The 24,327-nt window shown below is 40.7% G+C and overlaps 1 protein-coding gene across 2 annotated transcripts in view; it reads left to right on the forward strand.

The window, feature by feature from the left end:
• LOC117235321 (disintegrin and metalloproteinase domain-containing protein 10-like) overlaps positions 1-24,327 on the forward strand; it is a 161,799-nt gene that overhangs the window by 14,232 nt on the left and 123,240 nt on the right. For both annotated transcript variants that reach the window (XM_033497214.1, XM_033497215.1), the window contains exon 2: positions 1,081-3,048. In XM_033497214.1, the coding sequence (XP_033353105.1) occupies positions 2,958-3,048 (91 nt within the window). In that variant the 5' untranslated portion in view covers positions 1,081-2,957. The remainder of the gene's footprint in view (positions 1-1,080; positions 3,049-24,327) is intronic.

The raw sequence follows: 24,327 nt of genomic DNA on the forward strand, positions 1-24,327 counted from the left end.
AAAATTACAGTTTTCATAGCATGGAGTTAATCGTTGAATTTAAAAATCCCTCACCGTGTTTTCTGCTTGTTATCATCGATAATATTTCAGATAAAAACTAATCGTCTTTTTAATTTTCTGTAGCTTTATACGTTTGCTTTAATCTTCCAAATTATGATCGTCAAATACTCGTAATATTTGTCGCGGTACAAGTACGAATTACACCACTATATTTGTGAAATATTCAAAACGGTATAAAAAAACTACAAATGCAAATGTTTATCAATCTGTGAAACTGTACTCGGAGATAAAGTACAGCTATAGAGAACCCTGTAAACGTTTGGGATTAGTTTCTGGCACGAATCAAATTATGTCTCTCCATCGAGCTTCTCATCTAGAAGTGTGGCAAGGCAAACAAAGCCAGCCGACCGCATAAAGAGAAAGAGAAAAGCACGAGAGAAGAAGAGAACGTTGCTCGGTGCAAAACATTTTCAGAAGCGAGGTCCCGCTCGTTAGCGGCGTGCGAATTTTATTTGCATCCTATTAAAATGCAACTTCGCTAAATACTTCCAATACTTCTGCGTTCGTGACCCGCTCGATAAAGTTGCAAGTGTTTTGCGGTCGTGAAATTAAACCTTGCGCGCGCACTTATTTACCGATCGTAGAAAAAAATAGACGAACAAACATTGTAGCAATGAGATTCTAAATCTGAAACTTTTTAAATCGTAATTGTAAGCTTCGATCAAATTAGTGGAATTGCTTGAATTCGAACCAAGCGAAACAACAGGTTTGCATCAATAGAGTGTTCCAACCGGCTTAAAGTCGAGTGACCTGATTAGTGAGAATGGGAATAGAAATTTGAAACGGTATTTCGAGTCAAGTGAAAACGTTCATTCGATTTCAAATAATTTGAAACGCTTTATTAAAAATTAGTATCTTTTTTTTTAACTTGAGATGCGCTTTCGAATTCGAGAACGATTAATCAAAGAATATTTCGAATAAAACGAAGGAGAGGGTTTCGAGTTCCTTGAGTTAATCAAAGTTTAAGCGTTTCTAGTTGTACAAGAACGAAATGAAACGAGTTGTTGCATCGTTTTCCAGGCACGCATCGCTGGAAACAACCGCGAATGTTGTTGGCCGAACTGTGGACAAGCTGTGGAGCGTTGATCATCGGCAGTTCCTTTGAACGGTGAATGCCGCTTTAATAACCAGTCAACCACGCGAAGTATTTCATTAGAGGCCGGAGATCCTGGTGGTGTTGGAGGGACAGGGACGAAGAAGGATGGGCGTGTTGGCGTCGCGTGATACGAATCCACGAGTTTAGAGGAACCAGAAGCTTCCCTTTGACGCCGTTCTCTCGTCTGGCGAGAAAGGAAGTACGATGTAGCACGATTCCGCTACGACCAGAGGCTACGGAAAGTTTAATAAGTGTCCGCTCGCTGTGACTACTACTTACACATGTTCCGGTGTCATCCCATCGTCAACGGAGATTTCTATCGATGTAACTGAGCTGTCTCCTTCAAGGATAAAGGTTTCACCTTGATCCAGGGATGCATCAGTCAAGAAGTATCTCATTCTCTGCCAGTTCGGTTATCGAACGTTCGCCAGCGGCAATAGAACGAGGGAGATGTAGTCAGACATCGACATCGCTACAGTTTCATCGACTTTGACGTATTCCAAGTGTTTAGACTCGATTCGAGTAGGTGTAGATTCTAGAACGCTGATAGATGAAACACGAGAATGACAATAACGTCGAACAGATAGAGATATATCGACTAGAATCTAGGTCGTTAATAGAGTTACAATGGATACGACCGAAGAGACTACATAATCACATAGACGTCTGAAGCCTGAAAACCCGTCCAGTTTTTCCACTAAAATCAAGCAAGCGGAGTTCAAATGTGGCTCAACGTCAATCGTTGGTTCTCCGTCGACGTGACAGTGACTTTTGGCAGAATTTCCAACGGGTGGGTCGTGATGCTCGACAGATCGGTTTACGAATCCATTGCCTCCTCGAAACAGTCTCGTGCATCCTGTTCTTACCACTCTCCGCTGCCTCGAAGTGGAATTTATTTCCAATCTGTATTTCCAGCCTGTAGAAACGCGACCGGGGTGCTAGCTACGTATGCACGGTCCGTAGGAACACGGAACTCGATTCGACGAAATAACACGTGGCTAGGGATCAGCAGCCGGGGATCAGCCTCACCTCTCACGAGAATAGATCTGCGAAACGTACTCTAATTCTTCCTTCGGCTTGACGTTCCATTCTTCGAAGAACGTCGATATTCTAACGACAGACAGAAATGGTACTTCGATAAAATATAGTACTGTAATACAGGTGCAAAGACAAGTTAACACCAGACGATACTCTCACAGTTGAAAGAACACAGTAACGACCTGATTCGCAGTGGTTTTCGACTAATTCAGTGGCGTGCTTAAAAAGCTTTCAGTGAGAAGACAGCGCGCACCGTTCGCGTGAAGTCAGTTGCAGCGCAAAAAGGGGGTGGAGCTGTAGAGACTATGATACCAGTTTGATAACGTGGGTCAGAGACTCGGTGCACGGTCGCGAGCAGCTACGTCCGTGTCTGGCCCGGCCAGCCGTGTTCATCCTTCTGGTAAGCAAGTCAGGTTGGTTGGACGAGAGTTCGAGGAGACTCGAAACAAGGAACGAACGATCGAGAGAGTGGAAGAGAGAGAGAAGGCAGAAGTTGCAGACGAGGAAAGCAAGGAATACACCAGGTCAGAGAGAATGCAGAGATTATAGAGAGTCTGTACGTGTGTGTCAGGATAAAGAAGAAGAGGGTCAACTGGGAAAGTAAGAGACAAAGAAGGAGCAAAAGGGATTCGTAGGTGAAAAAAGAGAAGAAGAGAACAACGGACTGCAACGTGAACGTAGAAGTTAAAGAAGAGGAGGGGGTGGCGGAGGAAGAGGAAGAGGTGAGAGGACAAGCAGGCAAGTTTCCGTCTGTCCAAAGTGGATGGGGGTGAAAATGTTCGGAGTGTTGCTGGCATGTGTCTGGCTGGTTGCCGGCTCCCCGTTACATCCCTGGCCGCTAATACCGCACAAAGGTATGTGCCCAATCTACTAGTAATTTTTATTGCTTCTTTTTTCGTCGATGAAATAAACCCGATGATTATGAATCCATTCGACCATACGATTTTCGTATCTTCGTAAGAGCGAGAGGATTATGAAGCAAACGTTCATTCGTCGAATATAGGGAATAAAGTTTTTCGTCGTTTCTTTTGCATCGTTGTTGGTATTGTTGTTTATCGTCTTATGCACGCCCGTTGATTTTTTTACATCTTGAACATACGGTCTCTCTTGCGATGCGGTTTGGTAGAACGTCGACAGTTTGTTGCAATTTTTTTTCTCTTTCTTTCCCGGTCCTTTTTCCATCGAAATTACAGGAGCCCCAACGAGAGAGCTCTGGCAGTCTTTCACCCTCTTGCCCCCCATCGCTGTTGGCAGACTGTAGTTTTACGGCTGACGCGAACACCGTAATTTAAAATACTCCGCGATAAAAGAGACGAACGATAACGGCTTAACAACAAGAACAAAAAGTTATTCCATCTCGCAACGTTGATAATCCGATGTAGAAAAGTTGCCCGACGTTTCGTTGAAGTTCTTAACGCTGTGCTAAACGTTCTCTGTCGACTAACGATGATAGGAAACATACTCTCTGGTCGAACCACTGTTAAAAAGAACTGTTGACTTCCTTTGTGCTTTTCTTTGTTAATCCAAACTTCGAACCCCGTCAACTTTCTTCATTAAAAATATGCTCGTTAGGTTACAAAAATAATGTAGCAAGTAATAAGTGGGGAAGTTTCAGTCTTGTGGATATATGTTCAAGTAGAATGAGGCTGTCCATTGTCAACCACTTCCTGTGCGTTGACCACGCGTACGTAAAAGTATTTGTTGAACTTCTTTTACATCTATTCAGTGAAAGGGATATTATTCATACCAATGATAGAATTAATATAAATCTTCATTTTATCAAAACATTTTAAATAGAGTAAGGCTATTTATCAGCCTGACGTAATGCTGTACTATCTACTCTAAATTGAGGCTGTTGAACTTTTGTTCACATTTATCCATTCAAAAGAGTAATATTAACCGTACCAATTATGGAAATATTACGGATTACCCTCTTTTCTAACATACAATAGAATTTAAAAGACAATTTAATTTTGTCATTAACAATTGGTCGGAAAAAAACATCATTGTAACGACGACAACGATTAATACGCGTTATGTTAACGATCTGGAGTAGGTAATAGACGGTTCCATGGTTGGAAACCATCCTACAGCGGCAGACACAAAGAAAAGTAGCCACCTTTTTCCAGGCTCTTTGTATCGGTATCACCGTTCTCTCTTTTGTGTCGTCGCTTTCTTCAAGCTCCGTGGATGGAAATGAAGACACGAACCGACGGTAAATCGAGCGACGCGCACACCGGAAAGGCACGCTCGATTTCGCAAACGCGCAGCACCGACTATTACGTGGCTTTGCTCGCGTAATCGCGCTTCCATTTCGAGAATTAGTCCATCAGGATTCAACGTCGCGTGAGATCAACCGACTCATGTCAACACCGCTATCGTTTCTTTTCGGTGCACCATTAAAAAGAAAGGAAAAAGAGAGGAAGAGAGGAAATGTTTCTACCTTCGTCGAAAAGAGTTGGACTCTGTTCTTTATCCGCGAAAATGTCCCGCACGGATGTTTCAAACGGTAATTGGCGTAATGTCCCTCGAGTGTTCCACCTCTGGTCTGATACTGATAGACGCAACTGGTTTCGCGAAGAGAATTCCGATCGGAGTTTTTCCATTCTAATGAAATTAATTCGTTAAAACGACGAGAAACTTACTCGTTGTTTCTTTCCCACTTTAGACATTCTCTGGTTGTCGAGACTCTGCATCGATTAACGAGTTCGGGGGTCAAACTTCGCCCTCCCTTCTTATCTAAGTAATAACAGAGTAACAAAGTGAAATTAAAAGAATTTAAGAATTCGCAAGTTCGATCGATTAATTTACCAGGCGAGACTTTTAATCAAGAAGCGTTCGACGTGTCTCGGATTTCATTTCGCGCGTTGTTCCCTGTCTCGGGATTCCCACGAGGCGATGGATTTCATTGGAAATAGGCGACAGAGAGCTCGTCACGTAGTCCGATAAGAGCGATCCTCGATCAACGCCTCGGTGGTTTGTACGTAGCAGAGCGTTCGAATCGGTGATAGCGATCGCGCGTGCAAAGGCAAACGGGCTGAGACTGATAAATATTTAACCAAACCGTAGAGACGACCGACATACACGCTACAAGCCAAAAGAAAAATTTAATATCGGCACTCTCGTCACGGTGTGCACGGTTGCATTACGCGAAAAATTCCGGCGCAATTAGAGCAGCAAACGGAACAATTTCATTACGTCTAGCGATCAATATATCCCCCGGCAATACGTTGCTTCTAATTTGGACAAGTCTGTCTCAAAAGAGTAACTCATGTGGCAGTGGAACACAGAAGACAAAGAGTGAAATCAAGTCTCGCTTCGCTAGCTACTTCGCCTATCTGATCCCGATTATTTGCATTATACATTTGTAATGTTGCACGGGTCGCCTAATGGAACATTCGAATTTTGGATTAATATTCACCAATTAAAAATTGAACATTTCATACACTTTTCACGAATTTTGCACCATTACATAATTAAACATTGCTGTGTTTCCTCGTTATTATTTACAATAATTTCTGCCTTTCCTTATTTGTATAAAAATTATTGGAAATCGATTTAAAAATATGCGAATCACAGGATAGCATTTTTATTATTATTGTATATAAAACAAAGAAATAGAAAAATATGTGCTTGAGCCACTCGTATTCATTTTTGACTGTTTAATATCTAGATAATGGAAAACTGAAGCTTGTTTGAGCTACATTTTGAAGTGGAAAATAATTAGGCCATAGTCGTATGAATGGTTGAAAGGCGAAGAAGAGTGATATTTGGCAGACAGAAAAATGAGGAAAACGTTGAGCGTTTCAACGCTAGAATGAACGATCCCCGGTGTAAAGTAAAAAATGGAAACGAGGCAAATGTCTGTTTCAGTCGAACCTTTGTCAACGCTCCCCCAAATTTCCGTATCCATTTTTATCAAATTCAAGGGAATCACGCTGTGTTGTATCATATCATGACATTTGCCGTTTAAAGTGTTCGTCATCCTTCATTCCTTTTCTTTTTACTTTTCCTTTATCATTATTTGTATCGTGGTTGAATCCGTTCAGATCTCATTCCCCAGTGAATTAAGCGAAATCACGCGAAATTTCACGATGAAAGTGAAACACGGGCATGACAAAGGGTGAAAGTGACTTTTATTTTGTCGAGCGATGAAATCGGAGATTTCCTGTCAATTTCGAGAGGAAAGAATTTCATTCTCTGCTCCACACGTGATAAATGCATCGAATCGTAAATTTGATCGCGCCGTTTAACGCAATTTTACTGAATTTTACTGAAAGTGCGCTAAAACAGAAAGAAACATGTACTCGGTCAAGAAATAAAAGGAAATTCCAGCAATTCCAGTTAATTTCCTGATCGCATGGACGAATGTTACGCGACTGTTATACGTCGATAAATTATTCTAGCTATCTATGCACCGCCATATACCTATCTCCACATCAGTAGGAGTATCTACTTTGTATTACAAGCGACATGTTCTCGAGTGTAAACCAAACGCGGCTGCACACCGGTGATGAATAATACGCGGTGAAACTGTACACCGTATAATTGCATATTTTTGCGGCGACTAATGCACTCATGGCTCGCGGTCGTTCGTTACGCACACTATTCGGCTACGGTGATGCGAATGTTTTATAAATTCGACTGATGACCGGCGAATGTTTACTGGCTGAAGCACAGCGGATCGATACTCAGCCTCGTTTCATTTCCTCCATTTTATTCTTATATTCGGCTGCAATGGACAACTTTTGTAGTTGACCTATCAACGAAACCAAAGTCGACTCGACTTTTTGATAAAAATATTTCCAAGGATGAATAAAATACGGATTTTTGCGATATCTGACCAATCACGCTCTTATACCATTTAAAAACACCGCGATAATAATTTGCAGCATAGTTTCTTTAAATTTATTTCTAGTGTCTATATCGTTCGAGTTTGTTAATTTTCGAGAAGAAGTGAAACACCTATTTCTCTGATGTCTGACCGTACTGATTAATCACGGACTAGTACCACTTAAAAATAATGCGCAATAGCAATAGAGAATTTAATTTGTCTAAATTTATTTTTGGAATCTATCTGGTTCCGATTCATTAATTAACCTATTCAGTAGATGAAATTGCAAAGATTAAGAGTAAAATTTCGGTCGCAGTCCAACACTCTACGTGACCAGAATCGGGCAATCGCGTATAGTTTAACGTACATTTTGCACGTTTTTTTAGAGATTGTCTTTCAAAAGCAGCTCTCGAAGAGCAGCCGTGAGATTGTTAAAAGCAAGGAGCTAGAACTGAAGACAAAGCCGAGCCCGGAGCACATCCTGTACTTTGAAATCCGAGAGCCGCCTACGTAAGAAGGACGGGCAACGAGCTGGGGTTGGTTGAAAACCATAAGAAAAAATCAAGGTAACTGCTAGCGGGCAGATTATACGATCCGAAGGTAACCGTGCTGGTTAACGATGGCGTTGCCACGTTGATGGCTCCACAGAGGGAAAAGTTGCAATCGCGACGGGTAACAAGCCTGTATAATATAAAATTGCATATTCATACTTAGCTCGAGGCGAACCATGAATACGTGGCTGCTGTCGTCTTATCTGAACGATGTGCATTATCGAATTGTTTTCGCTCGAACGGGGAACAGAGGGTTGGAGCAGACCCGTATTAAATGATGGAACGTTGATAAGGGGAACGTGGTCTTCGTTTGACCGATTGTGCACGGGTCAAACGTTGTGGAAAGTGGAAAACAAATTGAGAGTGGAACGAGGCTTCGATTAGATCTCTCTCTTACGACATAACGTAGAATTCATCCGGTAAGGAATACGAGAGACGATTACTGGGAACTGTTATAACGTTGACTTAACAGCTTGTGGAAATTTAATTAGAATTTCATTTTTGCAAACACCGATCTTTGCGTAAGGGTAAAGCTAGCCCATTTCAGAGACGTAGCTTTCACGGAAGCGAGGAGTACTGATGGTAAGGTGGTTAAATCTGGCTGCACACAGGCCAGGTAGTTAAAGGCCAGTGCTACAAATAAACGTTAAATTATTGTTCACTATATTTCCTACTACGGTCTTGAATAGAACTGTTATGAAGTGCCTGTAAAGACGGTAATACGACCAAGTACCGTACTGGTCTAAGTACCATTCACTTTCGGTTATATTCACTGGATTCTTTTACATTTATTTGACGTTCGAGAAATCGTTAAACAATTCTCATTGTTAGAGTATACCGTTGGTGGATAGAAAGGAGGGATAGAAGGAAAGGATAGAAGGAAAGGATAGAAAGTAATATAGTGTACATTAACATCAGACAAAGGCGTGTCAATAAAAATCAATTGCAAAATTTCATAATTAAAACAGTGGTATAGTTCGATTATAATAAATAGTATATCCAAGTTGTCGGTGCTGAGCGAAGGATCGTTGAATTTCGTGTACTATAGACACGGATCGGAAAGAAACAAAGAGGGCAGCGTTATCGTGAACCGGTTGAACTGACTGAAGGGCTCTTGGTTTTTCGAAGAACCGAATCACAAGGAGGACAGGTAGAGGAGGATAGATAGAGGGGAGAGGAAGAGTGTCTTGCAAGGTGGCTGCCCCTGGCAGTGCTCGCGTGGAATAGAGGGTCCTCGAAGGGCACTCGACCTCGATGTAACGACTTTGCACACGCTCGTAACTCGATATTGTGAAATCCTCTTATCGCGTGGTAGCAGCTGCAAGCGCATAAGAGCCATCGGGAACGCGAAAAGACTGTGTCGCGATTACTCGCGATTACTCGAACGCCGTGAACTCTAATTTCCCTGTTTGAGCGCCAGGGAAACGGTCCCCCTCCCCCCTCTTCCTTCTTTCTCTCACCTTCAGTTTGCAAAATTTGCCGAACAGATCGAGTGAATCTCTTTCTTTATGGCCACAAATACCTTGGAAATTAATAAGTTTCTCGTTGAACGATACTCGAGATTCTCTTCTTCGCGAGCGTCGATACTTGAAATTGAATACTTTTTTGCACTTTCGAAAAAGGATATCAGATCCCCTGGAATAAATAATTTATCAGCGTGGTAACCAGCATGCAAAACGAGGGTCGAACGCATAACTCTGTGAAAAGGGGGATGAAGATGTTTTCGCTCACTACGAAGAAAAAACAAGCTCCACCTTTTAGAAGGGATCGAAAAGTTGGTCCGAAGAAGCTCTCGAGAGGATCTTAATGAGGTTCGAATGGAAGTCCTTCGTCTTCGTCTTCGAGTGGTTGCTCGAATATTCTGGTGATCGTAACGAGCAGCCAGAATTCCTAGTGATCGTCGAACGAATCCATCTCTTCGAGCATTCGGCTATAAACTGTCAGATATAACGATTCTGGTCTCGAAAATAATTAGTACATCGATAGACAAATTATAGAGAAACTATTGTGAATTCTATGACTGTAAAGAAGTAGTCAGACAACGACTTCAGGTTTAACGGAAATCATGAATTATATTTGATCGTTAAGGTTGAAAAATTAATTGGTACTTCGACAGAGAAATTGTACAGAAACTATTGTGAATTTTATGATTGTAAGAAGAAAGCGACGAGACCACGAATTCAACTTTAATCACTCGAAGCTTTAATAAAAGGAAAAGGAATTTAAAATGAACAAGAAATACATAGATACTTGCAACTTTCCATAGAAAATAAGTACGTATTAATAATGGAATTTGTTAAAAATTTATTTAACGTATATAAAGTTAATATTTAAAAATATTTTACGAGAGAGAAAGATCAATTTAAGATATTAAATCCATAATACTATATTTGGTACTTTGCCCGAGTTTCTCTCGAGATTCTATTAACGAGTTAACAGAAATTATGAATAATATTTCACTTCTAGGATAAGAAAAAAATGAAAAAAAAAAACAGGGAGGATCGAATGCAAACGCGCTAGAAGATTTCATTCCCTCCGCTGGCAGATATCACGTCTGAAGATGGCTCTGATGACGGTGCATTTTGTTTCAAGTCCTTCGGCGGTCTCATTTCTCTCCATCGTACGTGTAGGCACTTTTTTACGTTTATTACACTCGCGACACCATCATACTACTTTTTTTCCTCGGAGCACCGTGCATACGGAGAGAAGCTCCCCCAACTTGATGAATTGCTGCGTACGCGAGGAACAACACCCAAGATTAATAACGTCCTTGCGCTTAAAAAACCAGATAATTGAAACAATGTACTGGTTTCATTCGTACGGTCACTACATCTGCTAGACCGTACCAGACTTTATCCTAAATTACCTAAGAAAATGATTTATTACTCGGTTGATCTCCGTTACGAGTCTAATTAAACTAGTTAGAGTAATATCTTGGCAGAGGGTGCGAAACGCCGATAGCGTATGAGGAAGCAGCCTATTAGAGACAAGGGTTGGCGGCAGTTTCTTAATTCGTTAGGAAGTTTCGCCAACGTATTAACGGCGCTAGATTCGATTAACGGACGCCCGGTGGATGCACGTCGAGCTATGAACGTGATTTAATTTAATCAGCACCTAGACACGGAGAAGGAGCTAGAAGGTCGGGGATCTAAGATGGTATGGCTCGGTGAAAGGGCAGAACACGTCACGAAACCCTTCAGGGTAGAAACGCAAGAGGGATGGTAGAGACACATCGCTGTTAGAGCGTCAGCGATAGTTAGTTTCAAGTTGGGTCTATTTTTGTGTTTCAGATTCTCTAGTAAGCATTTTTATCATATTTCGCTTTAGTTCCGTTTGTGTTATAGTCAAGAGGATTTCTAATTTCCTAGGATTAGTGGTTTTCTTGCTGTACATTAGTAGTAATTGATATGCATCATAAACTCGCGAAGTTTCGGGCTCTACACGACCAATTAGTACCATTACCATTTCTAACTTGCGAGACGCGTACGTCGTTCCAATATTCACAAGGCTGTAATTATTCGTGAACATTGCCAATGTTCAAGAAATCAATTAATTAATTATCAGTCAACGCTCAACCATCTTATTATCAGGAATGGAATTTTCACGTGGAAGGGAATTATTCAGAGTTCGATAGAATACGTTTACCGAATGACGTATCGTCACGATACCTTTCGTTAAGCGAAAGAACCTGTACATTACCGTTTTCAATGTAAGCCTCTTACAAGCAGGATTCTGGGATGTATTTAATGCGAATTATCTTTGTTTCCGCGTTTCTAAGATATGTTTGCTGCAGTAACAGCCACGTAATTTGCTTTTTCAATGGAAGCAAGCCTTTTAACGCAGTGTTCTGGGATTATCCTGCGCGAGGAGGCTTTCTTCGAGCTCTTGCTTGGAATTTAATTAATGCCGCCTTTATCGCATGGCATGAAATAAAAACTGGTTTAAAGGCGAATCTCAGCGCGATGCAAGCTCTGTATGAGAACCTACAGAGCCTCGATTCGAAATGAAGAAGAAAAACGTTAAGAAGCAAGATCTAAGAGGTTACAAACCGGAACGAAAATTGCAAGGAAACTTCGTGAACAGTAAGTTTTTGACGAAGGATTCTGGTGAATATTAAGCGAATTATTTTACTAAGATTTTATTTTTCAAATAACAAAAATTAAGTGCACGCTTTTCTCAAATATCGTAATAAAACGCTTGGAATTTATCAACTTACATCTTATTCAATTTAAGTTCAATAAAATAGCGAAATGTTGGAAAATATCCAATTTGAAAGACTGCCTTCACCACGTAAATGTTTTCAAGCGCCGATAAAAAAAAGTACAAGTTAAATATTTCTCTACAAACTGGCTTCAAGAATTTCAGAAAAATCGATGATTAACATTAAAGCTAGGGAACCTTCCTTGTTAGATACGAAATTAAAACGGCTCATAAATTTAGCGAAGCGTCTTGGAGCGGATAAGATTTTGTTTAAACGAACGTTTAACTCGTTCCTTGCTGCATTTCCTATCCTGGTGCATTATTAAATGTCAAAGTAATTTCACAAAGTGATGCAAGCGATGATTCGCTCCTAACGGTGAAGGGGGAAAAATAGTGCGAGTCTTTGTGAGAATGACTGCAGTTTACCGTAAGCAAAATGGAACGGGAAAAGCTTGGTTGAAGCTTCCTCGACTCGAACGCAAAAGAGATTGCGGATTATCATGACAGATCTTGATGCTCTCGGGGATCAAGGCTCCTCCTATGGCCAACTCCTTTAGATGCCCGAAGACGGTACCAGTGTTTTGCATAAAACTGAAGAAAAAGCTGGTAGAAAAAAGACGAAAGCACCGATGAGCCGGTTACTAGTTAAATGCACTGGCTACAGATACTGGTTAATGAGCCGTTCGATCAATGTTATTAAATAATTGAGAGATACATCATCTCTCCTGTCTACGGAAGATTACTTGCTTACCAGTGTCGTTCATCAACGCCGCGAACAACTACAAGTTCACACAACATTTCTACAACGTTGCCTGTAAAGCGTATAATCGTTTAAATTGCGATAAATTTACTAGAAAAATCGTTGTTTCAGTTCTTTCGCGTGTAACGCGTCGTAAGTAGATCGTGACCGCGACTAGTCGGGCCGAGTCGAATGAAGGTACGGGCGAATTGTGACTGGATTTTTACCTCGACCGCCAGTTCGATCACTCGACAATGAGTTTAATTATCTTCTTTTTGCTTGAATTACTACACGGTCGTCGGACATTTCCTCAAAAACATCGTCGATTGGCCAATTACAATCACCGGTGAATGGCGGCGTGTTAAAAATCCGATAGAAAGGCGGCCGACACTTTTCCACGCGGACGATCCGATTTAATCGACGCAACGGATGACGGAGGGCTCACTATCCAGCGAGAATTTGCAATTACGTTTCTCTAATTCCTCCCGACGTGGCGACATAGACTGGACACAGGCGTTCCGTTTTTATCGCATGAGCGGCTCCGCTTATTTATCGATAGCTCGTAAAAGAGCGGCCGGCAAACGGCTCATAAACGAGCCTCCAATAAAACTGGCATGCTTTCTTTCTCTCTCTCTCTATCTCTTCTCTTCCCCTTTCGTTCATACTTTCCCAATCCGGCCTCTCGAAGCGGATCGTTAGCCGGAAATTTCGAGGCTCCTCACTCGTAAATTTTGGCCATGAATTTTTACGGCATGGCGAATAGCCGTCACGTTCGATCACCGATCCGTGAGAAGAGACAGACCGTGTCCTTTGCAAAACGGCGTTTTTAATTGCCCGACACAATTGTAATTCGACGGGTATTAAACAGAAATCACGGGAAAATTTTGCCCACGTTGTACCACAGGTGTTGAATTTTTCCCTTTTCTCGTGTTTAGTGTAGCGCTGTTGATCAGCTTGCAGTTGATTAGTCATTGTCGCTTCTTAACCCTTTGCCTCGTGATTTTTTTTAGAGAAATATAAATGATAGTATCCAGTAGGTTAGTGTTTCGACGTTTATATATTTTTTATATTTTTACATATCATGCGCATTCTATGCGTTTTTGTACTCGTAAATTTTTCATAATTCGATTTATTAACATAACAGCGAAGCATCGATATATTATACACGTGTAATTTATATTTATATACTTTGGATCTGAAAAATCAAAGTTAAGGTCGGAGTTTGAGACAAACTCTATTAAAAATATAATTTGCAACAACCACAATCTGTACGAGTGTGGTGAGATGTTATAAGACAAGAAGTTAATTAACATGCGACGTATCGAAATTAGAAATCTGACAATCTTGTTACGCGTTGGTTCAGTCGAACCGCTGCGAAGTCACGGACCGTGGTAATTTGGCGCAACAATTAAATAGACTGGGCGCCATCGAATGCTAATTAAAATTTGTACGTTGTTATCGGTTTGTCGCGTGGTTGATCGTTAACCAAGGGAGCCCAGGAAAGCGTACGTTTGATGGGCCGCAGGAATTGAACGTTCGTTCCCTTGCAAATTCATTGCTCGCTTTATTTTATTACGCAGTATGGCGTTCGGAAAACAGCCGCAAGATTGATGGTGTCCCGTATTCCTGTCAAACGCAAAATACACCAAATCTAGTTACGCAATACTCGTTATAAATATATATTAAACTGACTTTTGATGCATCATTTTTCACTTATTGGTAAGCCATACAAATGTGAGTTCACTTGTATGACCGACAAATTGAATAAAATTAATATCTCGCTCGTTTTTCATTTTATCACAAAAGCAATACGTACGGATTTTCCACGTATTTTGTTCATTATTCGTTTATTATGAAGCATGCAGGAATTCTATTGCTTTACGCGAAGAAGAGTTTTCCCCTTTTTCTTTCTTTCAACGCTAGTGATCCATTTCAATGATGGATCAGTCACAAAAGAATGCCTTCCATCATCGTTGAAAGTAGTACAATGATGTCTAAAGGTCGTAAGGGAAATATCCCAGTCAAATACAGCCCTCAGCTGGAAGACTTAAACGGTTTGACCTTGTCTATTCTGAAAAGCAATTTTGTAATAACAGGGAAACCGTGACAACATGCATCATAGTCGAAGGTAACCACATCGCAAGCAGAATAGGTTGACCATACATCAGACGAGGTGCATGCGTTTTATTAAAGCCATATTTTTCGCGAATGTTTAAAGATACTTACACTACTGTCCGTACGTATTTCGACGCAATTCGATCAAAGGTTCGCATTTTTATTATATTTCGAAAATTAGTACAAACATTCTGTTACATTTGAATCGAAATAAAGAATGTACCCGCGTCACTCAAGTCCCATGTTTTTCTCTAACGAATAGTTGAAACTTCGTAAAATCTGAATGCTATAATACTAATCGAATATTGAAATATTAATCGCATACTTAAGCGTGTAATGATCATTAAGGAATTGGTAAAAGGTGGAGCTGATCAGTTTGGTTTCTGGAAAACTCAATTTGGAGGTGTTCAAATACTTAGAGATGGTAATGCACATTGTAAGACATACAATGTACTCTCTGGAAGTAGTAATCGCCTGGTTTAATCCACCTTCCGCGAAGAAAAAGTGGTTCGAAATGCGTTAGCGTTCCTGCTATCGGTATTTACCTCCGTATCCAATTCGAGTCTGCTAATTCGACTCGGAAACCGGATACCCTCTCGCTTTTAAATGGATCTAATCTAACCATCCCCTCTTCCGCCAGCTACCCCTCTGAACGAGCGATCGTTTTTTGTTCCGCTCGAGCGGGGTTGTAGCAGGCTGCGCGCGTGGACCGTCCGGATTTTCAAACGTCGTAGTCAGAGTAGGAAACTTTACGGAAATGGAAAAAGTCTTGGAAGAAGATTCCTTCTCGTACTTCGTTGGTCACACAGAGGTCGGGATACAGAGGAGGTTATTCTTGCTTCTCTCCAACGGGCCAGCAAAAAGTCGATACGCCACTGCGGCGAATTTTCAACGTTGGACCGACTCTCGCCGGAGAGGTCAGGTGGGATTCACGCTGGACGCTTCACGCGGAGATCGAATTTTTTATCAGCGACTCTTCTCGAAATTATATTTCAGAGTTCAAGGCACAGAGTGGACTAATGTCGTCCGATTTACTTTCACGAGAAAGATAAATGGAGAGATATTTTAGGCCAGATATGTGGCTTTTGGAAGAAATATTCAAGTATGACAAATAAATACGGTTAAACCCTTCCCGCGAACTCGGACGTATTAGCAAAATGTGCGGTTGGAAAGTAGGGCATGCTATTCCAGATTTATTTAATTTAGTAACCTCGCAAGACAAAGTGCTGTCCTTCGCAAATAGGAACTTAAGCTGAATAACGTGAGCTCTTGGTACATATTTGGACAAGAATTAGGTAGAGACCCAGGACTGACACTTTTTACCTTGAAACTAGCATGTTTGAAGCAAATATCCAGGATTAACAACGGATTGCATTCTTCCTTCGTACAGTTTTTCATGTTATTCCGAGATAATATAACTATTTTACGGTGTAACACGGCACAGACTTAGATAAATAGTCAAATATAGAATTATTTTCGTATTATAAATATGGTGCTTAGTTCCTAAAAAGAGTTTAAAGCTCGCTCTTCGTCATAAATATCAGAACGCTTACAGGAATTAAGATAAATGTAAAAAATCCTGGGAAACATTAATTCTAAATTCTGCGTTATTTTACTATACCGTCAAAGTTCTACAAAATTCAAGCAAATTTCTCGCTTCACCCATATTATAAACGATGAATTCAAGGGGAAAGTTAGACGTTTAACAAAACCATTTTGCTTATTTCCGATTCGACCTCGGTATACCTTCTTTCCAAAAGATAGAAGAATTTTCAACGTTTCCAAGGGGTAAATACGTGACCAACGAACAGTAAAAGAACAGAGGGAGAAAGGGAGCCAGCCCGATAGACAGGACGATTGTGGCGTAACGCAGTCGTTATCTCGCGTTTTTTCCGTCGTCAAGGGCTCTCCGCCTGCCTCCGGCTTCTCCCCTCATCATCATCCCTTTCCACTCTCGTTCGTAACTCGTCGAGAAGTGCGGATAAAGGGATGAATCGGCGGTAGAATAGTAAGGGTGAGAGGGATTAGAGTATCGGAGGGAAACGACCAAAGGGATACGGAAAAACCGGTCGCTGGGATTATTGAAACTTTTGGGAGGAGGATAAAGGAGCTCGGTGTGTAAATTAGTAGCGATTTCTTGCCGACTTCGAATAATTTTACGATGAAAGAAGAACGTGGAAGCAGAAGAACGAAATATGAACCTCCGAGGAGACGAAGAATTAAAACGCGGCGGGAAAAGCAGCAGATGGAAACAGGTTAGTGGGGAAAATTAGGAAATGCAAGGTAAAAAAGCGAGGGAGAAATAAAGAGAGTACGAAGAGGGTCGAAAGAGGCGGTGATATTGTGACAAAGAAGGTTCTGTAGAAGGACAAAGAGGAAATCAGGTAACGTGTAAAGGGAGGAGAGAAAAGGAAGGGGAAAATATAGGTATACTGAGAAGGGAAGAACGAGTACGTAGTGGATGGACGAGCCGAAGAATAATGAAAAGAGACAGAGGGAGACAAAGAGTAGGGTATAATAGATGGAGAGAATAGAAGAAAATCAACGCGTCCTGCAAACATCGACGCCGAAAAGAGCACCACGATGGTTTGGAACGTATGTAATTGCAGCGAGAAAGTGACCTACCGAATCGGGGACACGGTACGTGACACACGAAAAATTGGATAATGCGAATTGGCGGTAACAACCGGCTACCGTGGGAGGAGTAGCCGGAGTAGGGAGTAGGAGGTGGGCGGTTCCCGAATAAAATTGCGGACAACGATGTGTACGTGTCGAGGATGGGGCCGGGAATGGAACGTGGAACGACGAAAATGGCAGGCCGATTGCGTTGTAACTGGCACAGGAAAAATGCCGCTGTTAATGTATATCATTGCTGACGCGGCGAGGTATTATTTTTCGAAATATTTCGCCCCCGCATCTGCGACCTCCGATCGTACATTTTGCAAGTGACACCTCCGTCATGGACAAGTGCACCGGGAAAATTGATAATTCATCTTCTTTCGGACGAAACATTGTACTACATCTGCCTTTTTTCTTTCTTTTTTGATTTTTTGTTTTTTTAAATTCATTACTCTATGTTGGAACGAATATTTCATATATACAGAGCGTTAAAAAAGAGAGTTCACGACTTTATATAAGGTTATATTACTCATTCAGAGAAGTAACAAATGTTTAAAATCGATAGAAGTCTGAAAGGCAATACCTCTGATATAAAATCAACTATTCTTAATTATGACATCGTGGATTTGCCATCGTGAGATGCTTCTTCTGTTTCTAGACACAGACCAACCCATTTTCGATTAATAAACTGAAACAGCTCGTACTGTAATTTTTTCGAGACGACGTCTGTCATTCGAAATCGAATTACTTTCACTAATCTCGTCGAGTGTCGGAATTTAATTCGATCAGTTGAGAATCTCTGGATGAAATCTTAACGCAGATTTCCTTGCGGTAATTTTGCCCCAGCAGCCGTCGTTGCGATTCGTTAATGTTCTTCCGAAGAAAAAGCAGCGAGTCGATAATCCCGGCAAGTTTCTCAGTTTGCGGAGAAACATTTACCTGTGAAACTGTTGTGCCTGTGTGCACAGATTATTCCAAGGCACTCTCTCGCGCGCGGTTACGTACGAACCGGGTAATTATGGAAAGTTACTGCTCTTTGATCGAAGTAAATCCGTATATTTTATTGACAAACTCTGGCTACTAACTTTTCCATTAGGAGACACTAAGGATTTCCCTACAGGCGAATAAATCCGTGGAGTGGTTCTAGATGTTGCCTCAAAGGAAGGCACTGTTAAAAATTGCGCTTAATAATGCATGTCTTTTGGTTAAAGGGAAGTTAAGGGAGGAAAATATCCGTATTTCCCAAAACTAGTTAATATTTCGAGAAAAAAGTAACGATTTATTCGTTAACGAAGGGATACACTGACTGGCGAAAGTGTTTGAATACTCGCCGTAGTAAAGTTTTACGTCCATGGTAAAACATCGTAGAACTTCATTAGGACTGTTCTAAAACACGAGTCCCATGAATATATTGGTAAAATTTGTAATCAGTTCGAAAATATCTGTATAGAGAAATTACAAGATATTTAGTGGAAACATACATTTAGTAAAGCAGCGGTGATGAAATTTCAAAATGTTTCGTAGAACACACATAATATATTCGTAAAAGATGGTTACAAATGTTCGAATACTCTACTGAGTATGTCTGTATACCTCGAATTATAGAAAAATGGAAAAACAAATACGGTGGATACTCGGTTGCTTAGAAGACACTGATTTTCTATTCGGTGAAAATCGGTCTGAAGTAAACGCGATATTAAGCGGTGAAATCTATTTAACGTTTCCTATATCGATATTTCATCTCGGAGATACGGACGATTCGGAACTTCGATTAAACTTTAATTGCTTCGCATCACCGGAAGCGAACCGCGTTGAAAATGACATTTTCACCGTATCACTTTTATTCGCTGTGATAAATAGCGCTTTTATAGCCTCTCACTTCGTTTATCGTGCTCGTTTCATTTAATGTTACTTAAAATGCCGCTTTCGTACGTAGCTGTTTCTGTAATATTTGATAAAACTTTCGAAAACCGCATCTCGCGGTACATTTCAAACGTGAAACACGTCTACTGAACTTACAGTTACAACTCTATTTAAATCGTAAGTAAATTTAACGTCGATTCTTCGTCGGTACGCTGGTTTAAAAACGGTGAAATCGATCGGTCGATTTCGATAATTGAATCGCGCTCATCAGCGGACGCTTAAAGGGAATCGAAAACAAGGGGCGAGGTTTTAATTACGTAGTTAAAATTTTACACGGGACTCGTAACGAGTGCGTGTGGCGCATATAAAAATGGGGGAAACTCGAAACATGGATGTTCGTTTTCATGTAGCAAGCATACCTCCAATATACACAGAGCTAACTCCACTGTGGCTGACCTTTAACGAGTTATTCTACTGCGCGCGATTCAAGTCGCGTTTCATCGTGAACGCTCGACTGCGATGCAATCCGATGGTCGAAATTATAAAATTGAAACAATCAATTTATCGATGCCTCGATTGCTTTTCAGTTTACGTCCGTCAGATAGAAAAGACGTGCCCTCCCAGTCCCGTCTCGTAAAACGAATTTCATTACATTCGCAATTTATCAATTTTCCCCCTTTCTTTCAGATGTTCAACGAGACGTTTCACGACGAGATCCGTATTTCTTTGATATTCCGGCTAAAAGAACGGTTGCTCTCATTAAGTTTCCAAGTACCACGAATTGATTTTGTACGCGTGTTTTAACTCGTGAGTGTAAGCGTTAATAAATAAGCGATACGAGCGTAGATCATATAAACTCGTTGACAAAGTGTTTCGTGAGAACTCGACTGCATATCTCGACCAAGAATTTGTTGCGTATTTTAATATGTCGTAAATTAGGGGATACACGTATCAGACAGAAATACCCGCGCTGCTAAATTAAATACAACACACGCAACGCTGTGAAAGGTCGAAGGCGAACGTGTCTTAATTGTTTTAGCAAACTCCATCGAGAAACGAGTGTGGAAGTAACAGGATAGAAAATAAACGTTAGCATGCAAAACTGTAATGTGGAGAAAAAATGCAATTTATATGAAAAACTGAATTAAGCTACTGTCAAAGGTAAAAGTCGACCTTTAGCAAAACGTTGCTAGCCCGTGTCGATGTTCTCGCTCGTGAGAGTTTATACAATAATTCGTTGATTCTCTCAAAGTAAGCACGAAACGTAACGGAATGTCTGTAATATAATGCAAGAACGATAGAACCGATCAAGGGGCTCGTGGTTCTACGAGAATTTCATCGAAGCTACATTGCCTTCGGCGTCATTTCCACATCGAAGAACCAACGAATATTCTCCTACATAGCGTAGTTTCGAAAAGTCCACGGGCTATTGTCATTAGAAGAAACGACAACGAAGACGCCGTTCACGCCAAATTGAAAATTAATTGCAAGAAACTTTGCTAGAATGTTAACAGATGACGACGTGCAGAGTTTCAATCTATGAGAGACCAACGTTTCGTTAACGCAGCATTTCATTTGTAATTTCTTTTCAGTCAATTCACGTTATTCGATCCTATAGAATTCGTGACGTGATTATGAAAAGGAATTTCAAAAATTTATTCCAGCAATATTACTTTCATTACTATTTCTTCTTCAATTTAAATACGGTAATTTTATGAAATTTCAAGAAATTTGAATATTTTGTAGCGTCGCGATCAACTATTTTTTTGTTAAATTATATGAACAATAAATTATAATAAATAATAATAATAAATAAATTATATCAACATGAAAAATTATGACTTTTCTCTCAGTCGGAGAACCGTCCTTAAACACTGCGCGACGTTGGCATACAAGAAGTTCATTACGTGTTCCCAACAATTTCGCAACGTTATCCTCGCACGTCTTTCGTATCCTTCCGTTATATTTAATTCGCTGCCACCTTTCTCGAGATAGATCTCGCGTATTGTTCGCGAGAAACGCCGAGAAAGCCCGATTCCGTGGTACAAGCAACATTGGGGAAAACGTTGGTATAGTCTTCGAAATGAATGGTGGGGATGAAAGGAAACGTAGTCAGCACGGTTGTAAATTCACCTTGCACAGGGATTACAAGACTCTGTGAATGGAGTAGTTTCCATGATTATTTAATTCATCACCGGACTGGCCTTTGTGAGCAATTTTTTAAACTCAACTTCATCTTTTTCAAGAAAATTGCCACAGAATTTATTATCCAAGGTAGATCGCTGTATTTTTAATCATCTGACAATTTATCCTTTATTAGTTGGAAAGAATTTTATAAAAGTACCTATATACATTTTCATAACTCGTTTGTGGTATCGTAATTCTAAGATATTAATTAAAATACGAGACTATGCATCACAATCAAAGTTTTATTGTCAATAATATTTTCAATAAAGCTGTTTTGTGCTCACTTAGAAATGTTTTAATAGATAAAACGATAATTTCCGCTTAGAAGTCGTCAATCATTTCTCATCAAAATAAACACGGTTCCTAATTGTCGATAGCATCCTTTTTATTTTTATGAGTTTCGTCTCAATGATAACACCTAACAAACTATTATTAAGTAATTCGTTAATAATTTTCCATATCTTTTATGAAACGTCGTCATTTCGATTCCCAACAGCTTTTTTACAAGAATGATTTATGTACTCGTCTTTTATCAAGGCAACATCAAAGAATCTAAGTGAACTCGATTCGAGTTAAGTTGATGGATCATGGATAAGAATTGAAGGAATAAGCAGAAAGCACGTTGCGATCGAATCCTATGGATCTCACTGGATAATACCTTCAAAGAGACGATTTACACAGTCCGGACGCGGGCTATTTCCTTTACAAATAAATGATCAGTCTATTCCACGTAGTTTGTTTCAAGCCCGTGTCGGTTCGTATTTCCGTTAAATATTTTATCGGTCTCCGAAGTTTTAACCAATGGTTCGCACGCATCAAGTGCTCATCCTCGTCTGCTCGTTCAAAGTATAGGGAAAAAAACTTGAACAAAAGACAGCTTGAACGCTTGTTATCCATTTAGCACAGTGTTAATCCTAAATCGATGAGACACGCGATGGGAAATCAAGATTCCATTTCCCTTCGACTCCCTTTTAGCCATAGCTGTTCGTTTATTCTCTTTTCACCTATCAACACGATAGCAAGGTGTTTGGTCGTGACGCGATCCTATCTACAGGTAACCAACAAATCCACTGGAGGACATGGAACGATTGACTTAAAAAGATCTTTGTGTTGAAATCTAGACGAGAAACTTGAAAGATAATTGCACAGTTCCTGATTATTTAAAAAAATTTTTAATCATATTCGAGTGTTTCACTTTTCTAGTTATAGTATATCATATACACAGATGATCGTACACAAAATATATACTCAGACCAACAAAGAATTAACATTTTTTATTTGGTCACCCAACAGAGGCGTGCTGATAAAGAAATGAATTTTAAAATTTTGGAGAAGGTACACGTGACGAAACGAATGGCCTGTGATTTATGAAACAGGTAGAATTTTATTCTTCGTCGATTAAAATCAAATTCGAGGGATTCGGATTGGCGTTGACAACCCCGGTAAGAAGTTAGAAAACTGCTCCGCCACTGGTGCTGCCGCGGTTGTGGATATATCGTTGCCATGTTCAAGTTTCGATTGCAGTTAGTAGGTGGAGAGCAACTCGTGCGCCCGCGCCTCGGAGAAAATTGCACGCCGAATTCGTCTTAGTTTCCATACACGAATTTCCTTTCCTATTTGTCACAAGCGTAGGCGAGGCTACTTATTTGTACACGTCCGCGTAGCCATGCACCACGATAGAACGCAACTGCGCCTCGAATCTACCAGTCCAGAGGAATGATCGATTCACTTAGAGGGTCAGCTTGCTTCGACGAGACATTAGTCGTCGTGCTGCGTTTCTAACTCACCCCTACATACACATACATCGTTCATGGATACACACACCAAGGTTTGCTGGAACCTGATGTTGCGACTATTCTGTTACACGGGACCAGAGGACGTTGGCAAACGTCTCTGCAGAACGTTCCGCTGTTTGGCGAAATCGACTGGTGGCGAGATTCGATATTACTCCGTCAGAAAAGTAATTTACGGCGTCGTTCGGATTTCATCTGCACGGTCTTCGAAATCGAACGATTCATAAAGCGAGATAAAGGCCGCTCGCCGTTTTTTCTCCATACATACAGATTTTTTCTCTTATCAAAACACACAGAAGGGGGGCAACGGTTGTCAGGTTTCCGTTTTATCAAATCCTCCGCTCCCTCTTCCCCCCTTCTACCGAGTTTCGCTGCTTCACAACGCTGGCAGACGGAGCCAACTCTGGTAGCGATGTAATTGAGTTTGAAGCGAAAGAGGATGGAACTTTGAGACAGTTTCGGCTGGTAAGACAAAGAGGCAAGTTTAAAGCTTCTGTTAAAAGCAGTTTACACGTCTGCCGGCCGACCTGTTAAATAGCCTGGTCTCTTGTCCCTTCCAAGATTTTGCTCCCCTTTGAGAGATAACGTCGCCATTAAATTTGTAACACCTTAAAAAAAGAATTGTTCTGAGACATTGTTGCGTATCCGTATGGGTGAGTCTTTCATAAAACACAATATAATTTCCTCATGAATTTATTACGATGTTAGTGTTATTTCTATCTATCATATTTAATCGAAATCAATAGCTCTAACACCAGCTGTATTGTCTGAAGCTTTGAGAATTTCTGATAATTCGTATCTTCCCTTTCATTGCATTTTCAGCGTATTATTTTTCCCAGATAGAAAATTCAATCTTTCAACCCTCTAGAAAACTCGCAGATTTTGGTCTATCGCGGTAACCATTCTGCTCTTAGATACATCCGTACCAGTGAATAATTTCGTATTAAAGCATTTTAACGCCGCAATTGGCAACAAATCACATCTCTTAGCGTTTCGTTGAGCTCGTTTGAAATTCTCACTGCGACAACGATTTCTCGGCGGAAGTTTCGACGAGAACCAGCGCGCAGATAACCGGTCGGACGCGTCACTCAATGGTGCGTGCGATATCCGGCGGAAATGCCGGATAAATCTGTCGGCAAGAGAGTGGCCGGTGTGATGGCGGCCGAACGATATCGGCGCGTACACGCGCCACCGAAATTTAGCATATCTATTCCATGCTCGGACGTGAAGTG

Source organism: Bombus vosnesenskii, unplaced genomic scaffold (genome assembly GCF_011952255.1).
Source record: "Bombus vosnesenskii isolate JDL3184/JDL3185 unplaced genomic scaffold, Bvos_JDL3184-5_v1.1 scf7180000013315, whole genome shotgun sequence".
Classification (NCBI taxonomy): domain Eukaryota; kingdom Metazoa; phylum Arthropoda; class Insecta; order Hymenoptera; family Apidae; genus Bombus; species Bombus vosnesenskii.